A 15,000-nucleotide genomic window follows, 5' to 3' on the forward strand; every position below is an offset into this window, starting at 1 on the left:
TGTACTACTACCCAAACCTGAATCATAGTCATGACTCCATTCCACTGTGACACAGAGCTGGGACTAATACTCTACGTCTAACACTGTTTTAACTTTTATTTGTACTTACACCAAATTTTATTTTTTGTATCTGCTGTTATGTTACCTTATGTTTTTCTGCCAGGTAACTTGGCTCAAAACGGTCCTTGAACCATCCCATCTACCCAATTAACAAAGCTAAACTAAAATAAATATGTTATAATTTACAATCTTTGCTGAGTAAAAAATGAGGTCAGACAAAACTGCATACTTTTCTAAGCTCCAAGGCAAACACCAACAGAACCCTAAACTGTTCTGGACTTCAGTAAAAAGGCTACTACACCTTGGCCAAACTACCACTCCTTCACTATTAACCACCAACTTCCATAACCACAGAGCTACCAAATTCAATAGTCATTTCAGATAATCTGTCCCCTCTCCTTAGTTAAAACCAAATCACCCTCTACCCTCACTATCCCTACCAGCCATTATCACCACAAAACTCCTTTTCCCTCCAACCAGTACCCACCACTACTTTTAAGAAACACCACTTAAAGCTAAAAATTCAGCCCCAGCTGCCAATAATTTGCCAAAAGAATATTTCAAAGCTGCTGTTGATTCTTTTGCATACCCTCTATCTATAGTGATAAACCAACCCATTACAGAGAGCTACATCCCTTCTATCTGGAAAAATCCCACATTATACCTCTGTTTAAAGGAACATTCACCGATCTCTCTAATTACTGACCCATAGCTAAATTACCACCCCTTTCTAAAATGTTAGAAAAATGTATTCATTCCAAACTCCTATCCCAACTCAGCAATAAAAATCTTCTCTGCCACTGAACATGACTTCCACAGTACCCATACTTCTGTTATTAGTTTTACCAAAACCATAACTCTATAGAAATATTGGGAACCTAGTATATATTCCCTTTTCTTAGACATGTCGAAAGCATTTGATGCAGTATCACACTAATGCCTGCTTCTTGAACTCAGCTATCCTAGGACTCTCCTCATCATATTTTTCCTGGTTCCATGGCTATCTCACTGATAGAATACAGCCTATAAAATGGAAACCTAATCTCACCCCCATCATGCCTCTCTGTGTTAGTGCACCTCAGGCATCAGTGCTAGACCCATTACTGCTCAACCTCTTTACAAATAAGCTTCACAAAGCTACTAAGGATGCCCCCATCATTCAATATGCAGATGATGCTAGTAACACTCAGCACCAAGCCTCCCTCAGTTTCACAAGGTGACCCAATCCTGTTTCTCCTCTAGAGAGCCATGGCTAGATGACTACCAACTTCTCTTAAATGCTAAAAAATAAATTAATGCTTTTTACACCCAAGTCTTTGTCAGCACAGAAACTATTTTTCTGTATCATTTCAGCAAAACAGTACCATAATACAAACAGTAAACAATTCAAAGCTTTTTGGTGTCATAATAGATGATAATTAAAAATATGATGAGCCCAACACTCAAGCCATCAAGAAAACTCACCAAAAGCTGGGTTTCCACTACTGAACCAAACCCTTTCTCACTGACTCCTCTAGAAAATCTTTAGCATCTTCTTATCTTCTAAAAAATAATAAAAATAAAAAAAAAAGGAGTCAAACCACTAAAGTGCCTTTCTGTATTGGCATTTTGGTACATAGAGAAGCATGATTCAGGAAGTCTTGATCACTCCCCCTAACGCTTTGCACCCAGTGGTTGCCCCCTTTGCCCCACCCTTGTTATGCTACTGATGAGAGCAGCAGTGCTTTGTATATCATACAGTTCTGGGGAGACTATTTCATTAAAACTTCTTCAGTAAATCAGACAGGTGGCTGCAAAAATATTTTATGTTGGTGTAAAGCCCTACTCATCATCATGAAAAGGGCTGTGATCCCTACACCACCTATCCCAGCTACATCTGAGATCAGCAGGCCTTGGGGCTAACATACAAGTCTTTCACTGGATGCCATTTCAGTTTATTTGCCTTGACTGAACTAGTACTAATGAAATAGTTCAAGGAAATACAAATAACACCATGTGAATTTGCACTTTTATGCAAGAATAAAACACTTTGCATTCCTTTTTCTTTATGTGCTAAGGACAGCAGCAGCTGCCCACACTGCATATAGTTATGCCTAGACTGGTATGCTGTGCAGCTGGGCTCCCATATCAGGCAGTGGGAGCATACAGAGGCTTTACTAAGGTGAAGTATTAAATGCTGGCCTTCTATATATTCACATCATAATAAGCAGGTATCCAGAAGGCTTCTTCTGCACTATTGCTGCCATGCTGTTATTCTCAGTATAAATGGGTTGCCTTTGCAGTTACAAAGCTGTCTTGTTTGATAACAGTGCATGGGGTTTGCATGTCATTGCTTGATATGAGAGTGCTCATATCATAGCTGAGCGACCTTTATAGCTTGAGTTTATAGTTTATAGTCCAGTCTGGTGGACCCCAGCCATAAGCAAACTTTACAATAAGAGGAGAAAGCTATTACATGATAGAGCAAAATCCCAAAAAGGGAAGGCATCTTTGATTAGTACTAGCAAGAAACTACGATCCCTCATAAAATCATCAAAGGCCAACTTTGAGAAAAAAATTGCCATAGATTCAAAAGACAATCATAAGGTCTTCTTCAGCTATGTCAGAAACCTGGGTGGAAACTCCCAGATATGCTCAGAATTAGTCCAAAATGATACAAAAATCACTGAGCCCACAGACATTGCCAACATACTGGCAGACAGGTTCAAGGAGAGATAACTATCCCAACAGAGTGTAGCCTCCCAGACATCTCAAATGCAGGTGAAAGCTGCTCTCTAAAGCTGAAAACACAGCATCAATGGGACCGGATGGTGTTGCTACATGAACTCAATGAGGAACTAAACCCGCACATAAGGCAGCTGTTTAATCTTAGCCTTACCACAGGATATGTGCCCAAGGAGTGGCGTACAGCAACTGTGGTCCCACTCTACAAAGGTGGTGCCGACCCTGGTAATTACCCCATAAGCTTAACAAGCCTGGTCTGCAAAGCTATGGAGAGGATCATAATGGAACTCATAAACAAGGACATAGGGGACTTGCAGACCTTGGACCCAACCCAGTTTGGCTTTGTCAAGGGCAGATCTTGCCTTTTGAACCTGGTCAACTTCTTCAAAACAGTTACCAAGGCCATTGATGAGGGAAAGGCAGTCCATACTGCCTACATTGTCCTTGCCAAAGCACAATACCCCACTGGTATCATAGAGAAACTTACCAGCTTAAATGTAAACCCATATGTCACAAGATGGGTTGCAAACTGGCTAAAGGACAGAACCCACAGGGTTAGAGTTGCTGGAGCCATGTCAGACTCCAAGCCGTTACAAGTGGTGTCCCACAGGCTCAGTCCCATCTACTTCTCAGAAGTACAGGCAAACATAGGAGGACTATGGCTGACAAAGTTTGGATGACTGCAAACTGTGCCATAGTGGATAGTACATCGGACACAGACATCCTTCAGAGGGTCTCACGGAAACTGATAGCTGGTGCCAGAGCCATGGCCTGAAGTTAAACGCAAAAGTGTATAGTCATACAAAACAAGGTAACCCCAAGCATAGGTGGCAACCCACTAAGCACAGAAGAGGTTATCAGGGACCTGGGTACCCAGGTTGACAGTGGCCTCTCGTTTGACACTCACGTTGCTAAAGTGGTTCGAAAGACCTTCTACATTGCCCATCTTATCATGAAGGGATTCACATCCAGATCAAGTGAGGTCATTGTTCCCCTGTACTCTTCACTTATCAGACCAATGATCGAGTACAATGCCCCATTCGGGATGTATCTCACCCGACACCTTCAGCAATTGGAGAGACCCCAAAAGTTCCTCACCAAAAGGATAAAGGGACTCCAAAACCTGTCATATACTGCCAGACTGAAGAAACTCCAACTCTATCCAGTTGCATACCGTCTGCTCAGAGGTGAACTGTGCCTGACATACAAGGCCATGACCAACCCGGAATTAATGGACATGCTCCACCTCAAAAAATCCAAATCCACCAGAACCACTAGAGCAAGTGACTTAAACCTTAGCATGGATATAAATAGGACATGCTGGAGGGATAGATTTATCACCCAGAGACTCCCCATGCTGTGGAGTAAAATCCCAGTCCATGTGAGGCAGAGCACCTCGCTGGCTCTGTTCAAGAGAAATCTTGACCGGTGGATGGGAGATCGTAGGTTTACCCCGGGAATCATCTCTGTGTCACTGCTGGACAGAGGCACAACAAACTAATGGGCACATTATTTCTAACATAACATAACTTTGGGCTAGGCTTATAAATGCCTTAGGGCAGATAGCCTAGTATAAACCTATGAACCTATGCTGCATTGTTTCTCACTGCATAATGGAGCAGGTCATATGTTATACAACCTCCTTGGTACAGTTGCAAACATGTACACTGCAAACAACGGAATGCATTTAGTTAAGCAGGCACAATATCAGCCACAGCTCCATAAATGAATCCTGTTAGTGCACTCTTACCTAATTAGCAACTCTTCTGAGGTGCCAGTCCTATCCTGTAAAATGCTGTGCTTGGGCCAGACATCATGTTCATTCTGCCCTAGATACAATACTAAAATAAAATATATTTTGTCTTACTGGATGTTAGATTTGAAAATTGAAAAACAAAAAGAACAATTTAATAAACTTTGGGGCAGTGAAACTATATGGAATATGGGTAAGGTTTAATCTGCTAGAGTGGCTTTATTATTAAATGCTGGGAAAATTAATACATCTGATGCAACTGTGTAAGATCCAGGGAGGATGACGATTGTTGAGTGTAGGTTTAGAGGTAGGGTAGTAAAAAGTTATATTAATTTATGAAATTCTAATATTAAGAAAGGGTTGAACTGTATGAGGAGATCAAAATGTGTGTATTATCAAATATGGATGTTGGCATATTAGGATATTTTAATTGCAGCATTAAAGGCAGGAAAAAGATAGTGCCAGCTGGCATAAAAGTTTGTAAAGAATTGTTTGCATTTTTTTTTCATTTTAAAATGTGTGGGGAGTGACAGTATACTTGCTTTCTTTTTGTTGGCTAGTATCTCAAAGGCAGGAGACAGGCCACCAGTAAGTCAATTAATGTACCTTTAGAACAGAAGGTTTCATAGATCTTGTTGGTATTTGGTCTGTTCTTAATGATGATGCTGATTATGCTGGGGTTACCAGAAGGGTTTAAAAAGACTTACTAGATTTTGTTTTGTTTAGAAATTAGGCAAAATGAGAGAGGGTAAGTGCGTGTAGATCATAAGAGTATGAGACTAATAAGACATATTCAGAAGGATGGTTGCAATACAAGTATTATTTGGTATGTATGGTAGTTGAAAAAGAATGGCATACGACTGGTAGAAAGATGCATTTTGAAAGAATGAAATTGTATGAAAAAGCTTGAGATTAAAGGGTTTAAGATTGTTTATGAAAAGAGAGTATATTTATGAAATGAGTAAGGTTAAGATTAAAGATATTTAAGAAATAGAGAACAAACAAGGTTACACAAGTAAAAATCAGAAAGATATTATAACAGTTATAATTGATTATGATGAAGTGATATTTGGGGTTATGAGAGTGGTAAGTGTAAGTGAAATGCTACAAATATTAGAAAAGTAATTATGAATGTGCTACATTACAATAGTTTGAAGGAGATTGGATGTGGCTGTAAAGGAGAGGAGTAGTTAGTATATTCCTTATGAAAAAAAAGATGGGAAGAGAAGAAAGAAGTGCTTTTTGGTGGTAGTAAATGTGTGGTTAAGTGGATGGGTTAAAAGACAAAGACATGTATGAGAATAATACAGTATTTGTGGAAGATTGCTGAAATTTGTGCTTTCTAGTACAGACTCCTGGTATTAGGTTCATAGGTTCATACTAGGCTATCTGCCCTAGGGCATTTACAAGCCTAGCCAGAGTGTGTTTGGCTTTCGCCACCCATTTTAAATGAATTTTGCTATGCCCTATTTCGAGGTTAGTATACTGTGTCTCTGTCTAACAGTGACACAGACGTGATACCGGGGTAAATCTACGATCTCCCATCCACTCATCAAGATTCCTCTTGAAGAGAGCCAATGAGAGACTCTGCCTAACCTGGACTGGGATTTTATTCCAGAGTGAAGGGAGCCTCTGGGTTATGAATCTGTCCCTCCAGCATGTCCTATTTATTTCAGTGCTGAGGTTCAAGTCTCTCGAGCGCGTAGCTCGATGGGATTTGGATTTTCTGAGGTGCAGCATGTCCATTAATTCCTGGTTGGACATGGCTTTATACGTCAGGCACAGATCGCCTCTGAGCAGGCGGTATGCCACAGAGTAGAGCTGGAGTTTCTTTAACCAGGCAGCATATGGCATCTGTCTGAGCCCTTTGATCCTCTTGGTGAGGTACTTTTGGGGTCTTTCCAGTTGCTGCAGGTGTCTGGTAAGGTACATCCCAAAAGGGGCATTGTACTCAATTATGGGCCTGATGAGGGATGAGTAAAGAGGCACAATGACCTCCCCTGATCTAGATGTGAATCCCTTCATGATTAGGTGGGCTATATAAAATGTTTTTCTAACCACTTAGGCCACATGGTTGTCGAATGAGAGATTGCTATCAACTTGGGTCCCCAGGTCCCTAATTACTTCTTCCGTACTTAATGGATTACCGCCTATGTGGTCATTTGTGGGCACTTTGTTTTTGCCAAAGGGGATGACTATACACTTTTTGGCGTTTAGCTTCAGGCCATGGCTCTGGCACCAGTTGTCTATTTCTATGAGGCCCTTTTGTAGGATGCTTGTGTCGGCTGGAGAGTCGATTATGGCACCCAGTTTGCAGTCATCTGCGAACTTGGTCAGCCACAGTCCTTCCATGTTGGCCTGTACCTCTGAGAAATATATACCGAACAAGAGAAGTCCCAGGACTGAGCCTTGTGGGATGCCACTTGTAACTGGTTTGGAGTCTGACATGGCTCCAGCAATTCTAACCATGTGGGTTCTGTCCTTGAGCCAGTTTGCAACCCATCTAGTGACATAGGGGTTTATATTTAAGCTGGTGAGCTTATCTATAATGCCCGAGTGGGGTATTGTATCAAAGGCTTTTGCGAGGTCCAGGTAGGCTGTGTGGACCACCTTCCCCTCGTCAGTGGCCTTGGTGACTGTTTCAAAGAAATCAACCAGGTTTAAGAGGCAGGATCTGCCCTTAACAAAGCCAAACTGGGTAGGATCCAGTGTCTGTAGGTTCCCAATATCTTTATTTATGAGGTCCATGATGATCCTTTCCATAGCTTTGCAGACCAAGCTAGTAAGGCTTATGGGGCGATAGTTTCCAGGATCCGTTGAGGCACCACCTTTGTGGAGAGGGACCACTGTTGCTGTACGCCACTCTTTGGGTACATATCCTGTAGTAAGGCTGAGATTGAACAGTAGTTTTATGTTTGGGTTTAGTTCTTCTTGGAGTTCATGTAGGACACAGCCAGGGACACTGTTTGGTCCCATTGATGCTGTGTTTTTGCTTTGGAGAGGGCAGCTCTTACCTGAGCATCTGAGATGTCAGAGGGGCAGCACTCTGCTGGGATAGATATTTGCCCTTTTGGTTGGGAAGGGTGGGAGAAGTTTGCGCTGAACCTGTCAGCTAGGATGTTGGCAATGTCTGTGGGTCGGTGTATTTTTTGTCATTTTGGACTAATTCTGAGCATATCTGGGAATTGCCACCCAGGTTCCTAACATAACTAAAGAAAGCATTGTGATTATCCTTAGTGTCCTGTGCAATGTTTCTCTCAAAGCTGGCCTTAGACGATTTTATGAGTGCCCATAGTTTTTTTGCTAATACTGATCAGAGATGCCTTCCCTTTTTGGGATTTTGCTCTATCATGTGGTAGCTTCCTCCTTCTATTGTATAGTTTGTTTATGGCTGGGGTCCACCAGACAGGACACCTACCTTTGGAGAATTGGGTCTTGGTTTTGTTTGGGATTGCATGATCCATGCATTCCTGAAGGTGTTCATAGAATGTGTTTATAAAGGATTCTGCGGTCTGGGCTGTATTTTCCACAGGCCCGGGGGCTTTGAAGGATTCCACCTCAGTTTTGAGGAGTGTGAAATTTGCTTTAGAGAAGTTTTTCACTGTGGTTTTCTGGGCAGGGGCTGGGGTCGGGATGTGAATATCTAGTGAGATTAGTTTATGGTCTGATCTTACCAGTGAGGGATACACTTCTGGTCTGGAGCATAAAGTCCCCATGTTGGTGATGATCAGGTCCAGTATGTTTTCCCCTCTTGTGGGAGTGGTAACAAGTTGTTCCATAGCATTTGAGTTTATAAATTCTAGGAACCTTTGGGATAGGGTGTTGGAGCTAGAGTAATGCTCCCAGTCTATGTTTGGGTAGTTGAAGTCACCCAATATAATGGTGTTTGGAGAGACCCTCATATTTTCCAGTGTTCTCAGGAAGGCCGAGTGGGGTTCCTGGGTTTGGGAGGGTGGTCTGTAGCAGGCTATAAACTGGAAGGCAGTTTTACCCACTGTTAGTTGCACATGGATAGTCTCTGATGCTTTGTGCTGTGCCACCAACCTGGAGGTGTGGGTATCTTTGACGAAAATTGATACTCCCCCTCCTTTTGTGGTTCGGTCCAAGTTTTGGGGCCGAAAAACATGGTATGAGGTATAACCTGGTAGTTCTGGGGTGCTCTCAGGAGCCTTGAGCCAGGTTTCTGTTTCTGCACAGATATCGATGTTCTCCATGCTAAGGAGAGTTTCGAGTGCGTGCATCTTGAGGTTTAGACTTCTGGCATTGAGTAGCATTACTCTTAGTTTCTTATCCCTTGTGATACCTATGGAGGTGGGTTTGTCTTTTGAGCCTTGCCTAAAAAAGGCACTATGGGGGTGGCAAGAGCCTTTGCCAATATCTGAAAGCCCAGGGGTGACAGTTGCAAGCCGTCCCTAGCGAAGCATCATGGCTTGTCGAGCATGCCATCCCAGGCTGACAGGCATTGGATCCCCCTTGAATGACACAAATACTTAAGCCAATTATTGAAATTGATCACCTTGTCTTCATATTGTGGCATTATTCTTGGTGAGGGTAAGATGCTACTCAAGGTCAGGGTCATACCGGCCTGGGCTACATGCTCAGAGAGCTCCTCTATGTCTCTTTTCATGTAGTCCAGGGAGGTACATCTCAGGTCATTCACACCAGCATGGACAATGATTGAGTCATATTTGTACTTGCCTTGGAGTGACTTGAGTGCTTGTGTTATGTGGTGGATCCTACCGCCCAACAGGCAGTTCAGTGTGACCTTTTCCTTGTTCAGCCTGGTGAGCGGGGCGTCAGTGTGCCTGACGATAGAGTCACCTACTACAAGTGTATCAGGTGTGTTGTTTAGCCTTAAGGGCTGTGACTGTTCGGCACACTGGCTTTGTGAGCTATGTGTTGCATGTGTTTTGTTTTGGGGTAGCGGTTGCTTGGGTGTCTGCTTTGGAGGTCTCTGCTGCTTAGGCAGATTTTTATTTAGAGCCTCCGAGTATGTTTTTGTGTGTTTATGTGTTTGGTTTGCTGTCATGGTAGGTCTATGTGAGACTGGAATTCTAGTGAGTGTGGTTTCCTTCTCCTCCTGACTGGTTACACCAGTACTGAGTTGAGAGAGCTTAGCCTCCAGTTTGGCTATATGGTTGCATCTCTCACATGTGTTGGAATTTGTTGGGAGGAGGAGAGGGTTGTCTGTGTACATGAGGCAGTTGTAACATTGTCTCAAGATTCCCAGATTCACTAGCTGGACCAGAGAGGAGATTGACAACTGACCTTTGGACATGGTAGAATAGTATTGGGAATTCCTTTATAATTGAAAAAAAGGGCCAATGGGGAACAAGGTACTCAAGGGGAGTTTGTGAGGGTGTAGTGCTTTTAATTTTTTAGTGCTGACTTATATAATTGCTTTAGTGAGCAAGTGCCAGGCTTTAGAATAGGATTTGTCTTTCTGGAATTCATGTGAGCAAGAACTCTAACACTGCTTATCTTTTTATTTAGAGTGATAAAATCCATGGCCCTGTAGCAATATTATCAATGTATAGAATTGACAAGAGATCGTCTTTCATTTCAGGGCAGCCAAACAACGAAGGAAAGCAGATCGACTTGTTTTAGAGTGTCAAGAACAGGCATACTGGTTAGTTAACAGGCCACCGGTAAGTCAATTAATTTAATCAAGCATGGTAGCGTTCACCTTATTAAATGAATAGATAGTAAAGTTGCAGTACCTGTTTTGATTAGGCAATGCACTGTAAAAAACAATGTGGGTAATGTTCACATTATCGTAAGTAATACTGATGCAACATTATGCCTAACTCTAGCACACTCATTAAGAAGAGACAAGATCAAATCACTGTTCATTATGAACCCTTCATCAAGGGTGAGATAAAGATTCAAGGGTGTAGGATCATTCACAGCATCACTATTAAATGTCTTTCTGCCTGGGTGAGTATTCAGAGTATTATTACTGGATTTCCATTATTCTAATAATGTGAGTGGGCTCCTCTAAAGAAGGCGATAGAACTCTTGATTTAAAATCGGAACCGGAGCTGTTAGTATAAAATGTTAGTATTGAGTAGTTTGTTGCAATTATTTTATTTTGAATTTTCAGTAGTTCTAGGACAAAGATATTTAAAATGCTTTGCCTAGTTTTGCTTTCTTCCTTCAATTGGTTTAAGATGGTCTTTATATGCAAACTCTCACCACCACCAAAATAAGGATTCTCAGAATCTAGGATATAATAATATTTCTCAAACAGAAAGAGTATTTCTTAGAATGTTTAAAATATTCACAGTAAGGTGTACTTTAAATATTCACAGTAATATGTCTTCTTCTTCTTTTCCTGGGTAGGGGTCGCCACAGCAGATCACCTGTTCACTCATGATTGGCAGTGGAGTTTTACAGTGTTGAATTGCCAGCCCGGCTCCCAATCTTCCACAGAAGGCACACACATGCACACACTCACACCTACGGCCAATTCAGAGTGTCCAATCCACCTACAGCATGTCTTTGGCATGTGGGAGGAAACCAGAGCACCCAGAGGAAACCCACGTGACCACAGGGAGGGCATGTAGACCCTGCACAGAAGGCACCCTAGCCGAGAATTGAACCAGAGAACCTCTTGCTGTGAGGCAGCAATGCTAACCGCTGCACCACCTCAGCTGCCCCATTCACAGTAATATGTACTTATGTAAAAAAATCAAGTGTGTCATTCTGAACCAGCATATGGTATTCTGACAGGGATAACAGAAGAGGGAGAAAGACTAGGAGATAAGAGGAGGAAAGTCATAGCCTAGTGCTTTGGATTTAGGTATGTTAAAGTATTAATTTAGTGCAGAGTGCAATGAGTACCCAATTATTGTTGTATTTGCTTTTGTAATAACTTGTTAATTGGGAAAGCAGATCGGTATTTATGTATTTGTCAAGCTGTTGAATCATTTGTTAGTGGGAAAGGCATTTTGATGTTCATGTACTTATTTAATCACTTGCTAATTTGGAATTCAGATTGCATTTATTTACTTATTTAATCAATTGCTAATTGGGTATGCAGAGTAATATTATTAAACTTTTTCATTTCTTACACATCTTGCATTTTCTTGTGGTCAAGAAGGAAAAGGATATAGGTTGTATTTAGGACAATTATAAAGTAACCATTCAATCATGATAACTTTTATGAGTATAAGGAAACTAATGCATACAATGGGAGAACATGCAGGTTCTATACAGATAGTAACCACAGGTCAGACATGAATGTAGGACTGTGGAGTGATGAACTGCTTGAAATTTGTGAAATCTGAAATACAGACCCAAAGCAATGTCCGCTACTGGTAATGGGTGTTTCTATAGATAGAGGTAGAGCGTCCACTGTTTTAAATATTGAACAGCATAATAAGTCACAATTCTGTTACTTGTCAAGGGAAACACAGTTATGCTTTAGGAAATTGGACCCTTATAAGAACTTCCCTAGTGGCTACAAACACGGGTCATAAAATATTATTTGTCATGCTGAATGTTTGGCAAGTAGATAGTGTGAAGAGTGAGATGATGACATTTTCTTCTTTAAGCCTGTCTTCTGTACTAATAATCCCATGAAGTAGTCAGTGACTTGTTTAAACAAGATCCAGGGAAGCAAAGTTTATTGAGCCAGTCATGTTTAATTCTTTGATGAATGAACCTGCACTATCAAAGAAGTTGTTCTTGTTGGTGTAAGGTATTGTGTCCTGCTTTGGAGGAGAGGTTGATCATATAGAACCACAGGTTGATACCAGTGTTAGGTCACTACCATGGTCAGGTAGCTAGTACACAATTTTAGAATGTGTATTGCTTATGTGTCAACAGTGGAGGGAAAAATGTATATATATATATATATATATATATATATATATATATATATATATATATTTTTTTTTTTTTTTTTTAACTCACTTGCATGCACCAGGTACATGGGCGGAAATGTCCATTTAGCTCTGCATCATTTAGATAAGATCAGAGGGAGTGACAGGAGAATGGAAGCATGGGTAACATGTCAAATGATATAGTGTGAAAGATGATAAGCTGAGACAGCACATTTAAAGTTAGATATCAGTTTATTTCATATTTCTTTGGGTCTAGAGTAAAAACATTCAGGACTCCATTTATAATGATATTAGCATTAGTAAGTTAGGGGATGGAGGTAGTTTTATCAAATGTTCATAATATCGGATGTTACCTTCTCGGTTTTGCTGATGTTGCCATGTTTTGTGTGCGCAAGATCGCTGTATGATAATGAGTGGGATATACAAATTTTAGGTTTATGGGGGTGTAAGGAGGCTTATTTATTTATTTTTTGGATGCTTTTTGTTCAGTCATTTTAGATTGATATTTTCCCTTCAGTTTTCTTTTGTTTCAATGTTTGCTTATAGTATATAATCTGTAGTAGTTTCCAGTAGAGTATGGGTAGATGGGTAGGAATGTAAGTCACAGCTTTGTATAAATTTATATGACCATTTATTGTTACAAGGGATATTAGTCATTTATATGCCTCTTCTTTTTTATTAGCTGTTAGAGATACTTTTATGTTTGGGTTCTTCTTGTTTAGTAAAATTATGCCTCCTCTTATATTTTATCTGTCTTTTTTATGTTCCAGAATGAGTAAATGTTACTCTGGAGGGTGACTGAAGGGAAGTCATTGTCCTTGTGCCAAGAATCATTGATTCTTAGAATACTCTGGTTGTTATTGGAGACTCAAGCCTTGAGTTTTCCATCTGTTATTACAGACTGTTGGCCAATAGGTGGCAGACATATGTTCCTTTACTTAGCTTTGACATTGGGGAGGAAATTAATTTGATATGAAGGTCACTTAAAGGTGCTGAAGAGAGGGATTAGGCTTTTGGCCAAATGGGCAGTTCTGATGTGTATGATGGGCCTGGGTTGAGAATGATGTCTCCAGCTGTCTTTAAGTTTTTGTATGGTTAAGTGTGGGTGAGTATACCAAGAATTAAATCATTTAAGCATTGCCTTGATAGTGTTTATTATTATTTATTTCTTAGACAAAGATCATAGATGGAAAAATAGGGTATTTTTGAAAATTTGGCAAAATAATTTCAGGACTGGTGAGTGTGTAGTACAAAGGTAAGAATTTTTTTTAATCTTACTACACCACAGATCATTTGAGTCTAGGGTAGCTAGTAGTTGTGAAGAGCTGGTAATAGACAACAGGGAGGTTATGTTAGGAATATATGTGTATGATGAGCATCACTGAAGTTAAATTGTATATATTGTTTTTGATGAATGATGAATTCTAGGTCTCCTGTGTATGTTTTATCTCATATCTCTTCTAGAGTATATGTTTGTTTCTGCAATTAAGGAAACAATTTTTTTTTGTATAAAGCGAAGGCTAACTTGTTCTATTATGTTTTGAATTACAGAGGAGATGATGTGTGGGAAGAAAGTTAAATGGTTTTGTTATTTATAGCTTGATTGATAGCAGGATGTTACTGAGATCCAGATAAACTGAGCATTGAGTATAATGTAAGTGTGAGTGATGATGCCTTATCTAAAGAATAAAGTGATAAAGCAGAATTAGGTGTGGAAATGGTGTGAAAGAGAGGCATTGCTGCCAGGTAAGGAGGGGTGAATACTTTGTTGTCACCTAAGGCTACTAATATTTAATATGAATGAAGAATGAAATAAAGGGTGACAAAGAGAAAGTCATTATTGTCACTTAATGCTAATAATATATTGAGTAAGGCTGGGGAAAGAAAAGAAGGAGAATCTGCTTAGTATGCAGCTAGGGAGCTGGATAATAAAGCATGAAAGTTTAACAGGGCTTCATCAGCTAGGTTTGGCCAAGGATATTTTGAAAGGGTGAAGAATGTCTTGGGTAGTGTCATTCAAGGATATGCACTGCTAGGTAATGGATATAGTGAAGTTACTCTCATGACCAATAAGGATACAGCAGTAAATGAGAGCATTAGGTGAGGACCAATAAGATGGATGGGTTAGAGTAAGTGTTGGGTGTCAAGTATGAGAGAAGTTTTTGAAGGAAATGATGTATGAGTTAAGGAAAGGATTAGATGAATGTAGCCCTTGAAAGTGGGCTGTTATTAAATATTTGATAGATGGTATGGAGAGGTAGAATATGAATGCAGTGGTATGGAGGGTGGGTTGGAGTAGGGATAATATAGAAATAGAATCAGCGGTGAGCATAGTAAGAGGGAGCAGAGTGAGGCCTGCACCACAGATCCATGAAAAAATAATCAGAAAGCAATATAAAGTTTTACTAGCAGTACAAGCGCCCTGAGTAGAGCAGATCCTATACCTTTTCAAAGCTTCTAGAAGGAAAAATGTAGAGGGAGGGTGAGCACAAAATAAAAATCAACGGCCTTTTCCAGAAATGTGTTTGAAGAGGGTAGGGAATAAAGACATACATACCAGAGCAAGAGTAAAAGATTAAACCAGAGGGAGTAAAGCAGTGTGGTAGGAATCCATAC

At 40.5% G+C, this 15,000-nt stretch overlaps 1 protein-coding gene across 3 annotated transcripts in view; it reads left to right on the forward strand.

Annotated features, from left to right (window-relative positions):
• Positions 1 to 15,000, forward strand: part of LOC122816610 (regulator of G-protein signaling 11-like) — a 1,281,503-nt gene that overhangs the window by 745,086 nt on the left and 521,417 nt on the right. For all 3 annotated transcript variants that reach the window (XM_044089514.1, XM_044089516.1, XM_044089517.1), the window contains exon 8: positions 10,104 to 10,185. In XM_044089514.1, coding sequence (XP_043945449.1) covers positions 10,104 to 10,185 — 82 coding nt within the window. The remainder of the gene's footprint in view (positions 1 to 10,103; positions 10,186 to 15,000) is intronic.

Source organism: Protopterus annectens, chromosome 12.part0 (genome assembly GCF_019279795.1).
Source record: "Protopterus annectens isolate FY-2018-M chromosome 12.part0, PAN1.0, whole genome shotgun sequence".
NCBI classification, from domain to species: Eukaryota; Metazoa; Chordata; order Ceratodontiformes; family Protopteridae; genus Protopterus; species Protopterus annectens.